At 40.8% G+C, this 21,116-nt stretch overlaps 1 protein-coding gene across 2 annotated transcripts in view; it reads right to left on the bottom strand.

The window, feature by feature from the left end:
- Positions 1-21,116, bottom strand: part of LOC129857429 (VPS10 domain-containing receptor SorCS3-like) — a 65,122-nt gene that overhangs the window by 32,414 nt on the left and 11,592 nt on the right. For both annotated transcript variants that reach the window (XM_055925664.1, XM_055925673.1), the window contains exon 2: positions 3,958-4,025. In XM_055925664.1, the coding sequence (XP_055781639.1) occupies positions 3,958-4,025 (68 nt within the window). The remainder of the gene's footprint in view (positions 1-3,957; positions 4,026-21,116) is intronic.

Raw genomic sequence — 21,116 nt, 5'->3', positions numbered from 1 at the left:
GGCACTCTATACAATATCTTCCTCCCTTTCTATTCTTCAGTGGTTGTCACGCCCTGGCCTTAGTATTCTTTGTTTTCTTTATTATTTTAGTTAGGTCAGGGTGTGACATGGGGAATGTTTGTGTTTTATCGGTTTTGGGTGGTTATATGGTAAAGGGGGTGTTGGGTGTAGTGTATGGGTTTGTGTTGAGTGTATGTGTCTAGCTGTGTCTATGTTGGTGTAGTTGTCTAGGAGAGTCTATGGTTGCCTGAATGGGTTCCCAATTAGAGACAGCTGATTTCTGTTGTCTCTGATTGGGAGCCATATTTAATTAAGGTAGCCATTGGCTTTCGTTTGATGTGGGTAATTGTCTATGGTATACGTTTGTAGCCTGTGTGTGCACTACGTTCATAGCTTCACGGTCGTTTTATTGTTTTGTTAGTGTGTAAGTGCTTTGTTTCGTTTTTCCTTCGTCATCAATAAAAGGAAGATGGCTTATTTTCCAAATGCTGCGTTTTGGTCCGTCAATCCTCCACACGATCGTGACAGTGGTGTAAAGTACTTAAGAACTTTACTATTTATATTTTATACTTCACTACATTCCTTAAAGATTATGTACTTTTTACCCCATACATTTTTTCTGACACAAAAGTACTAGTTACATTTTAAATGCTTAGCAGGACAGGAAAATTGTCGAATTCATACACTTATCAAGAGAATATCCCTGGTCATTCCTACTGCCTCTGATCTAGGGGACTCACTAAACACATGCTTCGTTTGTAAATTATGTCTCAGTTGGAGCGTGCCCCTGGCTATCCTTAAATGTTCATTTTTTTCAACTAGAAAATGTGGCCATCTGCTTTGCTTAATTTAAGGTATTTGAAATGATTTATACTTATATTTTTACTTTTACTTTTGATACTTTGAGTAAGTTAATTTTTGCAATTACATTTGCATTTGATACTTAAGTATATTTAAAATCAAATACTTTTAGACTTTGTATTTTACTGAGTGACTTTCACTTTTGAGTCACTTTACTTTTACGCAAGTATGACAGTTGGGTACTTTTTACACCACTACTATTCTTCATGGGTCTATTACAACTCAAACACATAAACCACTCGTCTCTCAGTTCTACCTGGGCGCCTCCAAATTAAATTCCATTGTATAATTGGATAGATACCCAGAGTTGGCTATCACAACTTGTGCATTAAGCTGCATCATTTCATTTGCTGTTGACATTGTTTGCAAAGGTTTCCTCAACTTTTTTTAGCTTCTCATTTCGGTTGACAAATCCCCTCAACTGTAGCTAGAAAGACAACATCACAAATGAAGTTATTACAGTGACACGTTCCTTCCCTAAGGGGAGCAGTCATTACATTGAAACACACAGGAGATGTTTTGTGACGCACCAATTGATCTTCTTATTGCATTTTGCCATCAAGAGTGCCCTGGGGTTATATAAATAAATAATGTATCTTATTATTGCAGAGATCCTTTACTCCGTTTCTTTTCATAAAATTCAACTGCTTTTCTTTTTTTAATATCATACTAAGTGCTTTGCCGCACCACCTGAGGTACACTCTAATTTACTGCCAGTGCTATTGTTAACCAGACACCTTGATGGAAGACCTTCTGTACACAATATGGGATTTCAAAATGTGTCAAGTCAGGTGTAAATCTTACCGGCGCCTTTAGTGAAACAGAAATTAATTTGAGTCTCTCTGCTTGGTGAACTGATGGTCTTTTTGTCAGGTGTAATTCAAAATTAAATTAGTTTCTTGTGGGCTTGGAAAAAGGTGAGCGAAAAAACACGAGACATTATCAGTCTGTATAATCCTAAATGAATTATGTTATTATTTATTATGTGACGGCATACTGTACAGTAAATCACTATACAATATAAAATGAATGGGATTGGTAGTCCTACAGTCGTGGCATGTAAAAAATATAAACCAAGATGGCGTAGCAGTCAGACGTCTTAATCTTCGTCTTGTCGTGTCCCGTGTATATATTTTTTTTCCCCCTCGTATACATTTTCATATATATTTTTTATATATTTAACCTCAATTTCAACATACTCTCCTGCAACCCACCTCACCCAATGTGATATGGATCTGCTATTTTCTATACTTTAGAACCAGAACCCCCAACAGAAGCTAGCCAGCTAACTAGCTATTAGTCAGTTATCCACTGCTAGCGGTCATCAGCTAACCTCAGCCCGGACAACTCCTGAAAGTCTGCACAGCGCGATTCAACCCAGAGCATATTGGACTGCTTTTTCTCTACCGCATCTCCACATCTCCGGATTCCTACCGCAAGCTCTGAACCTTTTCACCTGATTCATCGCAGCTAGCTAGCTGCTATCCCAGTAGCTACTCCTGGCTAACGTCTCTGTCCCGAAGCAAGCACCAGATAGCCTGGAGCTAGCCTCGTGCAAGGACCATCTTCCGGCTAGCCGAAGAGGTCCTTCAGCCACTTCTTGGGATACAATACCTATTTTGCAAATTGGCCTGGACCCCTTTTACTGCCGACACAGAGCCCTGCCGTTCCATCACGACTGATCTACCGACGTAATCTGCCCAAGGGGGTTTCAACAGGATCCTCCATCGCAACGTCCCCTGAAGGCCCATCTGCTAGCCTGCTAGCCATGGCCCACTAGCTGTCTAGAGCATATCAGACTGTTTGTTTTCTCTCTACCACATCTCCACCACAAGCTCTGAACGTTTACACTGGATTATCGCAGCTAGCTAGCTGCTATCCGAGTGGCTACTCCTGGCTAACGTCCCTGTCCCGAAGCAAGCACCAATTAGCCTGAAGCTAGTCATGAGCCACTGTATCTAGTGGACAAAGTTCTATTGTATGCCAACCAGTGTTTTCACTATCGCCCACTATCCTACAAAAACACAGATATTAAACTGCTTTTTAAAATGTTTTCTGCGTCCGACAATCTAATAACAGATTAACAAAGCAGCCAGGTTTGTTAAAAAAAATGTATCCTCAGATAACCTCAGACAACTATTACATGCAGTATCTTACATTCTTCATTAGAAACAACAGCTCATTGGGCTGTATTATCTCTAAAAGCTTTCGATAGACTAGAATGATCATATCTCTGGTCTGTCTTGGAATTTATGGGAATTGACTCCAATTTCATTAATATGACTAAAATGCTAAATGGCAATCCCTCAGTCATAGTTATTGCAGGCAATATTGGATCTGCTCCATTCAGAATCATTAGAAGCAGCAGACAGGGCAATCCAATTTCTCCCTTGCTATTTTATTATCCATGGAACTCCTGGCCCAGGCAAATTGTCAATCGAAGAATAACAAATTTCCCTCAAATCTAGTGATCACTTCATACGCAGACGATATTTTACTATATCAAGACAATGTATCTCAATCACTCCAAAACATATTGAAGATCATAGATGAATTCAGCTTTGTCTCAAGATATACAATTAATCTAACCAAATCAGCCCTACTGCCTCTCAAGACCCTGATGAAGGAATCCGTCTCTACTTATGGAATCCCAATAATTTCCCATTTAAAATATTTAGGAGTAGATATATTTTCTTCCTTAGATAAAACCAATAACAAAAACTTTAACAGAATGCTCAGATCAATTAAATCCAACCTCAGTAGATGTAATAACATCCCAGTTGTTCAACCGCAGAATATCTGTTGTCAAAATGAATATATTGCCACGGCTGAATTTCTGTAGTTCAATGCGTCCCATGGCACCACCTTCTGGCTATTGGGATAAAATTCATAGTGGGGTTTCAAAATATACAGTGGGAAGAACAAGTATTTGATACACTGCAGATTTTGCAGGTTTTCCTACTTACAAAGCATGTAGAGGTCTGTAAAGTTTTATCATAGGTACACTTCAACTGTGAGAGACGGAATCTAAAACAAAAATCCAGAAAATCACATTGTATGATTTTTAAGTAATTAATTAGCATTTTAGTGTCTTACCTCCAGAGAGAACTCTCAGTGAAAGCACCCAAGTTAAAGTCATACTGCTTCGTCAATGTCAGGATCACCTAAAAATAAAAACAAAAAGCATTTTAATTGTATGCAATTGCAAGTACATATATATCTACAATCAAGTGCACTTACACCATGCATTTGCTGTGTCTAACAGCATGGAGTATACACTATTATTGCTACATTATACAGTCATACAAAGATTATACAGTGTATAATCTTTGTATGACAGCACAATGATGAATGATCCTCAGGTTGTCTAGATCAGCCAGTCTGTTGGTTGTAATGATCTGAACAGCCATGCAAGCTGTCAAGTGTCTTATCAGTACCTCATGTGGAATGATGCCTACATGACGGTGGACTCCAAAAATTGTTTAGCGAACAACAAAATTAAGTATGGCCAGTCTTCCAACCTTTCTCTAAATCTCTCACTCCATCGTCAAGACTGGCTCTGCAATGGATAACAGCCATTTTATTCTGCTATTTTGTGTGTTTTTGTTCACTGATCTTAAACTTTTTTATACATAATATTTCTGCCATCGTTTCCTATGACTGAAAAGAGCTTCTGGACATCAGAACAGTGATCACTAACCTCAATTTGGATGAAGATTTCTAATTCAACAAGTCAGATACGCAGGAAATAGTCCTCACCCGGACCAGGCCCTAATCCCCGAGACTCTGAAAAGAAAAAAGCGGTGCAAGAGAGAGTGTGGGCACCCTGACGAAACTACGTCAGGGTGGCTGAAAATATAAACCGCTTCTGCCTTCCGTTCTATTTGGCGAACGTACAATCACTGGACGAGCGCTGTTCGAGACTATCTTATCAACAGGACCTGAAGAACTGTAATATCCTATGTTTCTTGGTGTCGTGGCTGAACAAGGACAATGTACATCTATCTGGTTTTACTATGCACCGGCAAGACTGAACGGCAGCGTCGGGTAAGCTCAAAGGGGGAGGTGTGTGTCTCTTTATTAACAGCTGGTGCGCAATCGAGGTTCAGCTCACCCGAACTAGAATACCTCATGATAAGCTGTAAGCTAGGGACACCAAGATTTATTTTCCTGGGATAACTGCGAGAAACAGTTAAATTATATTAAATTATTTATTTATATGAACAGCATTAAGTTAAATGTAACTGTTCAATTATATGCAATGTCTACATCTGGCTTCTCGAAGGGCCGCAGCCTACTCTGCTACAGTGGCAAGAAAAATTATGTGAACCCTTTGAAATTTCCTGGATTTCTGCATAAATATTTGACATAAAATTTGATCTGATCTTCATCTAAGTCACAACAATAGACAAGCACAGGGTGCTTAAACTAATAACACACAAATTATTGTATTTTTCTTGTCTATATTGAATACATCATTTAAACATTCACAGAGTAGGTGTAATGATCGTCTTCGGGAGAAAGAGAGGAGGACCAAAGCGCAGCGTGGTAAGTGTTCATGTCTTTAATAAAAATCCAAAAACTGAACATAGAAACAAAAACAATAAACGATGTGATCAAACGAAACAGTACCGTGTGACGACAAACACTGACACGGAAACAAACACCCACAAACCAAAAGAGAAACCCAGGCTACCTAAGTATGATTCTCAATCAGGGACAACGATTGACAGCTGCCTCTGATTGAGAATCATACCAGGCCGAACTCAAAACCCCAACATAGAAAAACACACCTAGACTGCCCACCCCAACTCACGCCCTGACCATACTAAATAAAGACAAAACAAAGGAAAATAAAGGTCAGAACGTGACAGTAGGTTGGAAAATAGATGTGAACCCCTAGGCTAATGACTTCTCCAAAAGCTAATTGGAGTCAGGAGTCAGCTAACCTGGAGACGAATCAATGAGACAAGATTGGAGATGTTGGTTAGAGCTGCTTTGCCTATTAAAAAACTCACACAATTTGAGTTTGCTATTCACAAGAAGCATTGCCTGATATGAACCATCCCTCAAACAAAAGAGATCTCAGAAGACCTAGAAATTGCGAAGAAACGGAAGATCTGTTACAACGCTGTGTACTACTCTCTTCACATAACAGCGCAAACTGCCTCTAACCAGAATATAATAGAGTGGGAGGCCCCGGTGCACAACTGAGCAAGAGGACAAGTACATTAGAGTGTCTAGTTTGAGAAACAGACGCCTCACAAGTCCTCAACTGGCAGCTTCATTAAATAGTACCCACAAAACACCAGTGCTATATAAATACATTTGATATGATATGACAAATAACATTCGATTTTCCTTCTCTCTCCTTCAAAAACCAGATTATATCAAAATTCATTGTGTAGTCTGCAATATAAAAAATTGAACAGTCAGTATTTAACCAATTATATGTTGATGTAGGTGTGCTAGTTCTACATGCATTTCATTGCTGTAGTACATGTCCAACTGTGATGATTTTTATGAATAGTGACTAAATTATGTATACATTTAACATAGAACTATAAGAGAATTCTACCCTGTCATTGTATGATTGTATGAAATTTATTAGAATCATAAATCTAAATCTGATGTGTGTAGTTTTAGTCAGAATTAGAACAAGGACTTTTTGTTCCTTTTTAGTATGTAAGCAGGGTGCAAGTGTGAAAAAAATGATAAGAGCTATCGACAGACAAGCTGTACTACTGTGTTCCTTTCAGGACATTCTGTCCCCACCCAGGGAGGGGAGAGACCTTGGGCTTGTAGTAGATTGTATAACAGGTAGCAGGCAATGTATGAGAAGGAGAAGACTTGTAAACTATATTGTCATTGTTTCTGAGAGGATGAGGGACATTTGACGAAATGTGAGGTATATAGACCAATGCACAGGAAATAATAAGCAGAGCTCTCGTAAATAAACATGCTGACTATGGTGGACTGGCCTCTGTCTGTTTAATTTTAATAAGAACCTTACAAATTCTTAGTAACAGACAGAGTTTTTTAATTGAAGTTCAGTTTATGAACATTGAGAACAAAATTCTCATGACACCATCCTGTGGCATTCATCTTTTACCATGGAATGCAATGTATTGACATATGGGCTCCTGAGTGGTGCAGCGGTCGAAGGCACTGCATCTCAGTGCTAGAGGCGTCACTACAGACCCTGGTTTGATTCCAGGCAGTATCACAACCGGCTGTGATTGGGAGACCCATAGGGCGGCGCACATTTGCCCAGCGTCGTTAGGGTTTGGCCGGGGTAGGCCTTCATTGTAAATAAGAATTTGTTCTTAACTGACTTGCATAGAAAATAAAAGGTTAAATGAAACATAAGCGTTAACCCTATGGCACTCATCTTTTTCCATTGAAAGCAATTTAATGATATAACGTAAACTCGTACATCGCCTTGGTCCATACAATTGACCTTATTTTAGCGCCCCAAAAACGTAATACTTCCAGATCAACTGTAATTTCAATACCATTGTAAAGCACAATTTCCCCCCTTTCCAACAGAATTCATGCCGAGACCTTCACGCTTCCCGTTTCTGCATAATTCAAGAAGGCAATGAGCTCATTCGGGTGTTTTTAAAAATGGCGGGTGGGGAAGCGAAACTAATGCGTTATAGTGAGAAGGACAGATGCCATGTGGGAAAATTGCTTTTTTCAATCGATCTGTCCAACTTATCACCTTATCGCCTCTAAAATGTAAATAAAACACTATAAAGAGTTTATATAATGTGTCATTACATACCTATTTGAAGGTTTGTGTCGAATTTGAATCGGGTTTTTAGGGCGGTGCTAAAGTGATCTTAGAAGTAAACAGCGGCTTTGAGAATGATGATCGCATGCAATGATGATGAAAATAATGACTAGGCATCCCCCCCTTACCCCCGTCACTGTCCATTTCTTGTTTTTAAACGATGAGAGAAGTGCTACACCTGGTGGAGAGAGATTGTAAGACAGAAATAGTTGCTTTATGCGTGCTGTACGTTACGACATGACACGTCAAGATGTAACGGAGGGTCAGTTTTTTCAACTAATATACTATAGAGCCATTACCATGTCGATCAACGCTTGAATAGAAACCTAGTTCACACCCCCGATTTTGAAGTCAACACAGTCGCTACAGTCCCATTAGTTTTCTTTGTAGCCTCGTTTGAATGTTGCGGTTACGCACATTTGTACGGAATGGGGTGAGTTTACGTTAAGTGTCAATTGGTTGATGCTCATTTTTTCCCATTGGCATCACAGAGCCTACTGGGAGCATGGCCAGTTGAGATAAGCGTGACAGGTTGATGTTTTGAGGCTGATAATGGGCTGGAGACGGAGATAGCATTGCAAATCTTGATTTTGTGGTCAATTAAACATTTGTTTGTGCTTGGGATTATTGTCTCGCTAAAAGATCCTCTTACGGACAAATTTCAGCCTCCTAGCAGAGGCAACCAGTTTTTTTGCTAAAATGTCCAGGTACTGGGTAAAGGTCATGATGACGTTGACCTTAACAAGGGCTCTAGGACCAATGGATGCGAAATAGCTCCATAACATCAAAGATCCATCTCCATATTTTACAGTAGGTATGGGGTTCTTATCTGCTTATCCATACTTATTTTGACGCCAAACTCACCACTAGTGTGCTTGGCCAAAGAGCTCTATTTTAATGTCATCTGACCATAGCACAGGTTCCAATCCAAGTGCCAATGCAGTTTAGCAAAGTCCAGGCGTTTACAATTGTTGGAGGACTTGAAAATATAGCTTTTTTGGCCACTCACACCAGTGGTGAGTTGGTTTCAAGAGAAGGATTGCTGGAAGTGGCAAGCACACATCAAATACTACAAAGAAATGGTTAATTGACCACAAAGCCAACATTTTGTCTCCGGACTTGAACTCCATTGAAAACCTGTGGTTTGAATTGAAGAGGGCAGTCCATAAGCGCAGAAAGACACCAAACTTGACCTCAATTCTATCCCCTTGTCTGACTATTGGAGGAAAGACCTAATCTCCAGAGGACTCCGTATTACGAATTTTCCAGCTAATGGAGCACAAGGTAAAACTGAATTGAGAGATAAATGGGAAGCTATTCTCAACAAGTGTTCTTTTGACCTAATGCTACTTCTAATATAATAATCTAAAAAAGACAGATAAGTAGTCGAAACAGATATTGAAGAAGTATAAAGGAAAATCACAGAACAGTGACAATTCTAACGAAGCACAATGTGATGAGATCTTGAAAGAGAAAGTAGACACATTCACTCTGACATTGAAGCAAGACAAGCTAAGATAATTTAGAAGAGATGAAGTAGACTATAGAGATGGCAAGGTCTTTGCCTGGAGAAAACCAACCCGCATGAATTCAGAATCACATCTGCAGAGGAGGAAGCCTTGATCTGATTCTTTCAACTTTACAAGCAGTGACGATGAGGATCACCCCAGACACTCACAGGCCAGCTCCTCCCAAGCTTTTTTAGACCAGGAAGAGGAGTCACGCAGGTTCCTCAACAAAAGAGGGAGAGGACGCAGAAGAGGCCAAAATGGAGGGGGAGGAAGAAATCAAGACTATTCAACCACACGAGCAGGACCAGACCAAGGCTGTGAGCAACATTACTGGAGAACCCCTTTCTGATGATTGTGTAAAGGTCTTGTCTAAAGGACTGTCCTTTGCCCCCACATACTCAACTAATGAATTCAATACAAAGATTGACCCATTTCATTTCTACAGGAATCTGATTTTGAAGGCCTGGTACAAGCAAAACATCTCTCCAAATACACACACCAGTGTCTCAGGTCAGGAAGTTTCTGTGCACTCAAAAACACATTTTAAGCCCAAGTCCACCTTTTGTCCCATCATCCAGAATGCCACACTAAATACATCTGCCAAGAAAGTGAATTTTGATGTGGAGAATCTGTTTAAGGGTAAAATTGACTCCAACCAAACATAACGTAATCTTTCCAAGACAGAGAGGGATGGAGTTCAATCATTGTCCAAAATGGACAGATTGTGGTTAAAAAAGTAGACAAAGATGTAGACGTAGATGTAGAGATCTAGAGTAGTGTGGAGTAAAGACAAGTACAGTGGGGCAAAAAAAAGTATTTAGTCAGCCACCAATTGTGCAAGTTCTCCCACTTAAAAAGAATAGACAGGCCTGTAATTTTCATCATAGGTACACTTCATGTCACACCCTGGCCTCTGTTATATTGATTTTCTTTATTAGTTTAGTTAGGTCAGGGTGTGACATGGGGGATGTTTGTGTGTTTTGTCTAGTTTAGGGTGTTTGTATTGTATAGGGGTTTTGTTGAGTGTATGGGGTTGGGCTTAGTATAGTTGTCTAGGCAAGTCTATGGTTGCCTAAATGGTTCTCAATCAGAGACAGCTGTCATTCATTGTCTCTGATTGGGAGCCATATTTTAGGCAGCCATAGACAGTAGGTTTTCGTGGGTAATTGTCTATGTTGAACGTTAGTAGCTTGTGTGTGCACTTTCGTTTATAGCTTCACGGTCGTTTATTGTTTTGTTAGTTTCGTAAGAGTGTTTCGTTTTCGTGTTCCGTCTTCGTCTAATAAAAGGAAGATGTATTTCTCTCACGCTGCCCTTGGTCCACTCATTATCCTCAAGACGATCGTGACACTTCAACTATGACAGACAAAATGAGAAAAGAAAATCCAGAAAATCACATTGTAGAATTTTTTATGAATTTATTTGCAAATTATGGTGGAAAATAAGTATTTGGTCACCTACAAACAAGCAAGATTTCTGGCTCTCACAGACCTGTAACTTCTTTTTTAAGAGGCTCCTCTGTCCTCCACTCGTTACCTGTATTAATGGCACCTGTTTGAACTTGTTATCAGTATAAAAGACACATGTCCACAACCTCAAACAGTCACACTTCAAACTCCACTATGGCCAAGACCAAAGAGCTGTCAAAGGCCACCAGTAACAAAATTGTAGACCTGCTCCAGGCTGGGAAGACTGAATCTGCAATAGGTAAGCAGCTTGGTTTGAAGAAATCAACTGTGGGAGCAATTATTAGGAAATGGAAGACATACAAGACCACTGATAATCTCCCTCGATCTGGGGCTCCACGCAAGATCTCACCCCGCGGGGTCAAAATGATCACAAGAACGGTGAGCAAAAATCCCAGAACCACACGGGCCTAGTGAATGACCTGCAGAGAGCTGGGACCAAAGTAACAAAGCCTAACATCAGTAACACACTACGCCGCCAGGGAATCAAATCCTGCAGTGCCAGACGTGTCCCCCTGCTTAAGCCAGTACATGTCCAGGCCCGTCTGAAGTTTGCTAGAGAGCATTTGGATGATCCAGAAGAAGATTGGGAGAATGTCATATGGTCAGATGAAACCAAAATAAAACTTTTTGGTAAAAACTCAACTCGTCATGTTTGGAGGTCAAAGAATGCTGAGTTGCATCCAAAGAACACCATACCTACTGTGAAGCATGGGGGTGGAAACATCATGCTTTGGGGCTGTTTTTCTGCAAAGGGACCAGGACGACTGATCCGTGTAAAGGACAGAATGAATGGGGCCATGTATCGTGAGATTTTGAGTGAAAACCTCCTTCCATCAGCAAGGGCATTGAAGATGAAACGTGGCTGGGTCTTTCAGCATGACAATGATCCCAAACACACCGCCCGGGCAACGAAGGAGTGGCTTCGTGAGAAGCATTTCAAGGTCCTGGAGTGGCCTAGCCAGTCTCCAGATCCCAACCCCATAGAAAATCTTTGGAGGGAGTTGAAAGTCCGCGTTGCCCAGCAACAGCCCCAAAACATCACTGCTCTAGAGGAGATCTGCATGGAGGAATGGGCCAAAATACCAGCAACAGTGTGTGAAAACCTTGTGAAGACTTACAGAAAACTTTTGACCTCTGTCATTGCCAACAAAGGGTATATAACAAAGTATTGAGATAAACTTTTGTTATTGACCAAATACTTATTTTCCACCATAATTTGCAAATAAATTCTGAAAAAATCCTACAATGTGATTTTCTGGAATTGTTTTTCTCATTTTGTCTGTCATAGTTGAAGTGTACCTATGATGAAAATTACAGGCCTCTCATGTTTTTAAGTGGGAGAACTTGCACAATTGGTGGCTGACTGAATACTTTTTTGCCCCACTGTATGTGACAGAAGCCTACCATCAATTATACAATGATGAATTCTACCAATCTCTAACCTTCAATCCAACAGAGGACCTAAAAACTAAATTGAAAGGGATCCTCACAGAAGCTAAGGAGAATGGCTACATTTCAGACAATAATTTCACATTTATTTTCAATGGCAGTCCGCGTATGTCTTCTTTTTATCTTCTTCCAAAAGTCCACAAGAATCTTGAAACCCCCCCCAGGCAGACCAGTCATTAGTGGTAATGAAAGTCTGACAGAACCAATCTTTATTAAGCCTTTTCTGCCGTCACTCCCAGCCTATCTTCAAGATACCACAGATGTGTTGAACAAAATTAAAGGAATTGAACAATATAGGTACAGCTACCTTTTTAGTCACCATGGATGTGGAGTCTCTACACACAACCATTGAACATGAACGAGGATTGGCAGCGATGCACCATTTCTTGAATACCCCAGCCTGAGACTGAGATGCCTCCTACAGAATTAATTGTCTCACTGACTGAATGGACTCTTAATAATAACATCTTTGTCTTTCAGGACCATATTTTTAAACAAGTCAAAGGACGTGCCATGGGAGCATGCTACAGCCCTTCCTACACTGGTTAGTACTTGGGTAAATGGGAAAAATGATTTAATTTTGGATCCTTCTAATAACCAGTTCTTTGACCGGATCATATGGTGGGGACGCTATATTGATGTTTGCCTGTTCTGGTCCGGCTCAGAAGATTAACTTATTTCCTTCCACCAATACCTTAAAATAATAATTTTAAATAATTGGGGAATCATCCAAAGTGATACTACGCCAAGTCTTCCCAGAGCCACCAGTCATAAGCTTTAAGAGATGTCCTACCCTAAATGACAAACTAGTTCACAGCTATCTTCCTGGTGACTCAAAACTTGGCGAGACCACAAACCCAATGGCTCTTTCAAATGCAACCAGTGCAACCATTGCATAAATAATGTAGGTAAAAAGTATTTTGTTGACACAGCTTTTAAAATGGAGTATCACGTCAAGCATTTCATTAACTGCAAAACCACTCATGTCATCTACAGACTGGAATGTCCACAGTGCAAGGTGTTCTAAACTTAGCAAAAAAAAGAAAAGTCCCTTTTTCAGGACGCTGTCTTTCAAAGATAATTTGTAAAAGTCCAAATAACTAACTTCACAGATCTTACTTGTAAGGGTTTAAACACTGTTTCCCTGTTTCCTGGGGAACGGTCATTAAGACACCAACAGCTTACAGACGGTAGGCAATTAAGGTCACAGTTATGAAAACTAAGGACACTAAAGAAACCTTTCTACTGACTCTGAAAAACACCAAAAGAAAGATGCCCAGGGTCCCTGCTCATCTGCGTGAACGTGCCTTAGGCATGCTGCAAGGAGGCATGAGAGATGCAGATGTGGCCAGGGCAATAAATTGCAATGTCCGTACTGTGAGACGCCTAAAACAGCGCTACAGGGAGACAGGATGGACAGCTAATCGTCCTCGCAGTGGCAGACCACGTGTAACACCTGCACAGGATTAGTACATCATGTGGAACAGGTACAGGATGGCAACAACAACAGCCAGTTACACCAGGAACGCACAATCTCTCCATCAGTGCTGACTGTCCGCAATAGGCTGAGAGAGGCTGGACTGAGGGCTTGTAGGCCTGTTGTAAGGCAGGTCCTTACCAACAACGCAACAACATCACCTATGGACACAAACCCACCGTCGCTGGACCAGACAGGACTGGCAAAAAGTGCTCTTCACTGACGAGTCAAGGTTTTGTCTCACCATGGTTGATGGTCGGATTTGTGTTAATCGTCGAAGGAATGAGCATTACACCGGCATCAGTGTCTTAACAGCGATTTGCCTGAGCGCAGCCCTTTCCAGAAATCCGGTAGTGGCTTCTGATTACATTTTCATAGAACCGCTTGATGCAATTTCTATGAGGCTCTTGTTTAGATATCAGTAAGTGGACTGGAGGAAGGGCATGAAAGGGATAACAAATCCAGTTTGTGTCGTCCGTCTAAAGAAAGTACCTGCTTAATTGCGCACCCAGGTGCTACGCTATATTACATTTGACATTTTTTTATCTTTATTTAACTAGGCAAGTCAGTTAAGAACAAATTCTTATTTTCAATGACAGCCTAGGAAGAGTGTGAACTGCCTGTTCAGGGGTAGAACGACAGATTTCTAGTCAGCTGGGGGATTTGAACTTGCAACCTTTCGTTTACTAGTCCAATGCTCTAACCCCTAGGCTACCCTGCCGCACTAAAAATCATACAATGATGGAAAGATCGGTGTGTTGTCCTTGTTAATGCAAACCGAGAAGAGCTCCAATTTCTTAATCATAGCCTCAATTTTGTTTCGCATATTGAATATAGTTGAGGAGAGTCCCTGTAATCCGAGATTCAGATCATTCAGCAGAGAAAAAACATCACGCAGATAAACCACGTGTGAGAAACTAGTCATGCAAGCGCTCAGACTAGTGAAAATGATGGTCAGTAAAGAAAACTAAGCTTGACTCTCAATTTTTAAAAAATGTGTCAATACTTTGTCCCTTGATAACCAGCACATTTCTGTATGTTGTAAAAGCGTTACATGGTCACTGCCCATATCATTGCATAATGAAGAAAATACACGAGTTCAGGGGCCTTGCTTTAACAAAGTTAACCATTTTCACTGTAGTGTCCAAAACATATTTCAAGCTGTCAGGCATTCCCTTGGCAGCAACAGCCTCTCAGTGGATGCTGCAGTATACCCAAATGGCATCGGGAGCAACTGCTTGTACGCGCGTTTACCACTCCACTATGTCTCCCTGTCATTGCTTTTGCGCCATCAGTACAGATACCAACACATCTTGACCACCAATGTCCATTTGATGTCAGAAACCTGTCCAGTACTTTAAAAATATCCTCTCCTGTTGTCCTGGTTTTCAGAAGAGGATGTCTTCCTTAATTGACCCCCCATGAACGTAACAGACATATACCAGGAGCTGTGCCAGGCCCGCCACGTCTGTTGACTCATCCTGCTGTAACGCATAGAATTCACTGGTGTCATGACTGTCCTGATCAGGTCAGGTTACACCACAACCCTACAGATTATCTCTCAACCCCAACAGAGGAGGAGAGATCTAGGGGTCTGAAGATGTGGGTTTTTTATGACCCCTCACACCCATGGTAATTCTGAGGCCACAGACAACATTCATTTGTCCCTCTCACTATGGAGAACCAGCCTCAGAACTGTAAACATGCAATAAAGGGACTTTGGAACAATGGTTTCCGTCAACTACAATGGTGGTCATGACGATAGATGGAATATGAAAATATATGTCATTTTTGTTTTGTTATTAAAGGTTAATAGATGACGTTATTATGAAACCATTGTAACGTTAAGAGTTTTCCTCGTATATGCTTGATGTTTATACATTGTATGTTGTGTGGAAAATGTCCAAATCAAAGTGAATGTTTCGGTAAAGATGAAATGTGAAGTTAGTTGTCTAAAATTGGATTTGAGTAAAATCTATAGCTTGCCCCTTAAACTTGGTACGCCCAGAGAATTGCCCTGAAGGCGGTTAAGCCCACTTCTGACCCGAGGGTATAAAACCTGTGAGTGCAGAATTAACAGAGTAGACTAAGTGACCCGAGCTGCAGCCAAAGGTCTAAAAGGTCAACTAACCCAAAACGCAACAAGTTTGAAGACAAAGAAATCTTTTTCTACCCAAGCTACGGATGAGTAGCGGTGTCTAAAGCGGGTGAATTCAAGCCGAACCACCTAGCCTCCACTCCCCATCGAATCGTGGTATCTACACTCTTTCGTCTTTACGCTGTGAGCTCTGAGCTACAGAGCTATCTGTCCTCCGAAGACCCCTTCCAGAGCAAGGACAAGGGAACAGGCCAGTAAGCCAAAGGACACGGACATCGTGAGGACACCTAGAGAGGTGTGCAGGAGAAGTGTGTCATTGAGCAGCCTGAACGGTCCACGCGGGAAAATCCACGGAGACCTTCCACAAGTAATTACATCATTATATTCTGACTCATAACAGCGTCAGTTTGGGGCAAGGCTAGGGTTAGAATGAGCATAGCTGACAATTTCACCCAAATGTATATTCCTCTCGTGTACTTTCTCTCTTTCTCTCTCTTTTAAATCCCCATTTTGGGTAACACGCGCCATAGTGTATGGGCCCGTTATACTAAGTTCTAATCAATAGCCTAGAATGTGTTTTTGTGTATTTGTATCTTTTATCATCATTTTAGCTTTTTAGTAAATAAACATTCAACTAAGATTGGTGTGGTACGAATTCATTAGTGAGACCCGGGTCCGTGCAGAATCACGGGATATACGACGTTCAGAACGAGATTGTTAGAGGCAACTGGTTAATTAGCGGCTGTGGTAAAATCGATATTCTGATATTCTTTGAGTTAATTTGGGAAATAGAAACTCAATAAAAACTAGTTTTCCCATGGTGCCCCAGGTTAATGAGTTAATAATTGCTTGATTCAGTTAATCACGTAATTAGAAACTTGTAATCATTCGATGAGCAACAGTCGTCACATTAACCTATACACAGTCACGACACTGGCTTATATGCAAAGCAGTAATTGTTTCAAAACATCTCCTGCCATGTCACTGATGTGTCGTGAAAGAGTGTTGTTTGATGAAGGCATTGTCTGTATAGTTTTTTGGGGCCTTTTCCCCCAGCATTGTCCCAGCCATATCCGTGGCAGCAGAAAGAATTAAGTCCTCCACAATAGTATGGGGCTTGCCTGTCCCAGCCACACGATAGCTCACCATATAAGACGCTTCTAGCCCCTTATTAATGGTATCTGTTGCTTTTAAACATGTCTTACTACTCGAAAGTCGTCATAATTCTTGCTCAAAAAACTTGTGGCTTATTTTTCAAATTGGCCTGTTTCTAAATGTCTGCGCAAGACTGAAGGTTTCATCGAGTTGTGAGAACTTTTGTACATATAAACACACTGTGGCTGAGGAAGGGCACTACTCACCATATAAGTGAACCCCAAATCAATGTAGTTCTCATCATATTTGCGCCTCTATGACGGTCCAATGTCCCTGTCTGTTGTTCGGTGCTTTCGTAAGGGGGCAGTAGCTCTTCGGCTGCACCAGATTCACAACTGTCAGTGTCCATGCTAGCTAAGCTAGCAACAAATGTAGAATTACTGACGCTGGCACTGGATCTGCTCGTGGAAGCAGTACAACTTGTGTCGTCGACAGGTGCAGGTGTAGCACTGCTGGTAGTAGCAGTACTACCAGTAGAGCTGGACACGGGCCTTCCTTTTTTTAACCATTCGTAAATTTTAGAGCAAACGGAATGAGCAGCAGCTACGTTTGGCTACATATGGACCGTTAGTGGAATTCCCACGAGAGAGCAACGGTTAATGTGATTGGATGTTACTTATTTTACATTGTGTTGTTATTTCGCTGAACACTAGATGGTTTCATTATATTTTTGGCAGTGAAAGGAGGATACTCAGGAAATAATAAAACATCACCCAAATGTATAGCCCCTTTGGAAAATCTAAGAGGACTGTTTGAAAATGTGAATCCCATTTTTATTTAGCGTACCCCTGACGGCATTACGCACCCCAGTTTGGGAATAACCGTTCTAAATGATTCTGTGCTTCCAACATTGTGGCAAAAGTTGGGGGAAGGCCCTTTCCTGTTTCAGCATGACAAAGCCCCCATGCCAAAAGCGAGGTCCATACAGAAATGGTTTGTCGTGATTGGTGTGGAAGAACTTGACTGGCCTGCACAGGGCCCTGACCTCAAACTCTTCGAACACCTTGGGGATGAATTGGAACGCCGACTCTGAGCCAGGCCTATTGCCCAACATCAGTGCAAATCCTCACTGATGCTCTTGTGGCTGAATGGAAGCAAGTCCCTACAGCAATGTTTTAACATCTAGTGGAAAGGCTTCCTGGAAGAGTGAAAGCTGTTGTAGCAGCAATGGGGGGTCCAACTCCATATTAATGCCCATGAAAGAGAAAGAGAACGAGAGAGGGGGGGGGGTAGAAAGAGAGGGAGGGAGAGACGGAGCGAGAGCATTAGATAAATATCAAGAGACGAGCAACAATGTGCCGTTACATCATAAATTAAAAATGGAGACTGAAAGAAAGCTAAATTACAGTGAGTTTAAACACATTAACCTTGTGGGACCCATAGAACGAGTCATTAAACCAAAAAAGCCACACAAGAATTAGAGAACAATGCCAAAACCCAATATACCCATCAAACAACAACTCTTCTCGGCTTGGACTATCTCCATTCCAGGTTAATTAACCAATCAATCAAAGAGAAAGATAACCATTTACATAACTAAATGTGCCATGTCTGCAAGGACCAACACCACAGTCAGAAGTAATTTGGAATACAGATTTAGTTAAATGGCTCTGATGTTCAAACTAATTGCCTCTTTGAAAAAATGAGAGGAGGAAAAAAGTCCCACCAAAGTGTAGGGTAGTATTCGTTTCTTCGTGTGTTGCTGGTTATGATGGGTCAGAGGCAAAGGAGCCTGATACTTAGTATGGTAAATAACATCTGTCTGTAATTAAACCTCTTTCCTGTAGGGAATGCTTTGTAATGAAGCCATATCATATCACACCAAAAGGCATTGGTTGTGCTTTAATTTCAAAACTTAAGTGATGCCAGAGGCATTGTAACATACTTTATTAATTTCACCCTTCATTAGACTTATAAAGAACAAATCATACAATTCTATAGCTGATCTGTTGATTTGACTGTAATTGACCCTAACACAAGTGTCAGGCTAAGATTTGGGTATAGGCTAAGCATAGACAACGAAGACAACGTTGTCTAAATTGTGAGAGCGTCGCCCACGTCTTTTGTTTCTCCCCATTGGCTTCATGACTGTTAACTAACACTGACCCACTGAATTAGGTCAACGGCAATCCACCGCAGGGCCAGCAGGCTGCCCAGGCAGATGACTAAGAATAAAAATTGTCCTAAGTGGATTCATCACGGGTACATAATTGGAAACAAAATGTTCGTACATCTCTCTCCTTATTGTTAGCCAGAGCAACTGCAGCTCATGTTAATAGAGAACAACTACTATACATGCAAATACTGCAGCGACCGGAGACCGAGCAGCAATGAACCTCTAACATACTGTATATGTAATGCTTGGCTATTGATGTTGCAGAAGGTACATTGCAAATTCAAAAATGTCTATGATGCAGTATTGCACTTATGTAAATACCCAAAACAAACAAGAATGGCAGCAAACCTTGTATTTACCTAGAACCTTCTAGGTAAATACAATTTAATACATATGATCATTCACATGCGTACATGAAATGAAGGACCCTGGAAGGCCAAAAGCAGTGCATTTATTCCTGTTTTATTGATGTGGGGAGAGCCTTGCCCGAGTAAAGTCAACCAATCATTTTCAGAATGGCTCCCACTCTGAAGATCAGTCATCCCTTATCTTAACATTTTATTCTTGTTTTTTTGTTAGAATTGACTGAGTGCCTGATTTTGTTCCTGATTGAATTCCAATCCTGTATCTTTTGCGAAACACCACTGCACAACGAGCAGATAGATACATTAAAGTTATATTACAAGCGCTGTTTGCCAATACAGACATTTTGATTCTTTGGAGATGCTTGAATGGACAGACTCCAAGGCAACAGAGGTGTTCAAGACATAATTTCATTTTGATATACATTGTGATACCAGCTGGACATGTCTCTTTTTTTCTCTTTCTCTCTCTCACGCACTTCTGACAAAATCACGTCTCCATGCTACCATTTCACAAGGTTTCCAGTCGAGGTCGGAAAACTCTGAAATTCAAAGTGTTCTCGTTGGTTGGGGATACGGTTTAGTCAAGAATAACTCATGTAGCCAGAGTTGGCCAAGCAGCAGTCAAACATGGATTGCACCAGTGGTTATTTAATTTAACAGAGGTAGGAAGGACAACTTGGCCAATGCTATTTATTTCAAACTAGAAACATTAGGGTTGATTAAGACTTGTCATGCTTCCTAACTACATCCCTCCAATCTTCCACTGGAACATACTGTAAGAACATACTCAAATATCACTTCATTCTAATGGTGGAAATAGGTGTTCGATATGATATTTCATCTTGACAGAATCACCTCCAGTTTGTATGAGAAGTGATGAACACTGAAATACAAACCTTCTCTGGATAGAAGACTGCAGACACTTATGTTGGACTGGTGCTTTACAGAGTAACCTAAGGGGCCCAACACAGGATTTAAATACAATTTCAAGGGATACCCACACTGGCGTAGAGCAGTTTCTCTGGGGCCCCACAAAGTCGGCGTCTCCCCCCCACCCCCCCCCCCCCAAAAAAAAATATCTAATGTGACAGCCACTCACAAAGTGGACTACTGATCGCTGTCCATGGTTCTGAAATAGCAACATCTACGCAGCTTCCTATCAATAGGCTCTCAGATTATGTGGTGCTAGCGCTTGTAGTAGCTTTTCTTAAATGGATACATATTTATTTTTATTTGGTCGTTATTTTCTCATGTTAAGCCTAACATTTACGTTTCACGAAGCTATAGGCCTATGGTGTTACAATGCTGCTATTTAGAATGCTGGCTGGCAACAATAACTTATTCACTTGTTTAGTAATTAAAGTAGGAAATTCAAACATTGCAGATCGTAAAATATATTTTTGATGTAACAGCAAACTACTCATTAACCAATAAATGTTTTTATATACAGTATATATACAACCGTCCTGGAGGCATATGCCCATAGCCTACCTTAGCCGCAATCGCGTTCTCGCAGCTAGGATAGAAAGCTTGTGATGTATCAAACCATCTATTAATTCCAAATAAAACAATCAGTCCACCGTCAAAACAATAGCTGACTAGGTGAATGTTTCATTATGCAGACAACGAAGTCTATCCTACATTGTCTACTAGCCTATCTATAGCTACGCATATCAAGCATTTAGCTGGTAGCCTATTTACACTGAATAAAAATATAAACGCAACATGCAACAACTTCAAAGAGTTACAGTTCATATAAGGATATCAGTCAATTGAAATGCAGTGCTTTCTGAAAATATTCAGAACCCTTCCCTATTTC

This window comes from Salvelinus fontinalis, chromosome 1 (assembly GCF_029448725.1).
Source record: "Salvelinus fontinalis isolate EN_2023a chromosome 1, ASM2944872v1, whole genome shotgun sequence".
Classification (NCBI taxonomy): Eukaryota; Metazoa; Chordata; class Actinopteri; order Salmoniformes; family Salmonidae; genus Salvelinus; species Salvelinus fontinalis.
Note: the sequence above shows the minus strand (reverse complement) of the source record. Positions and strands in the feature narration are given on the sequence as shown.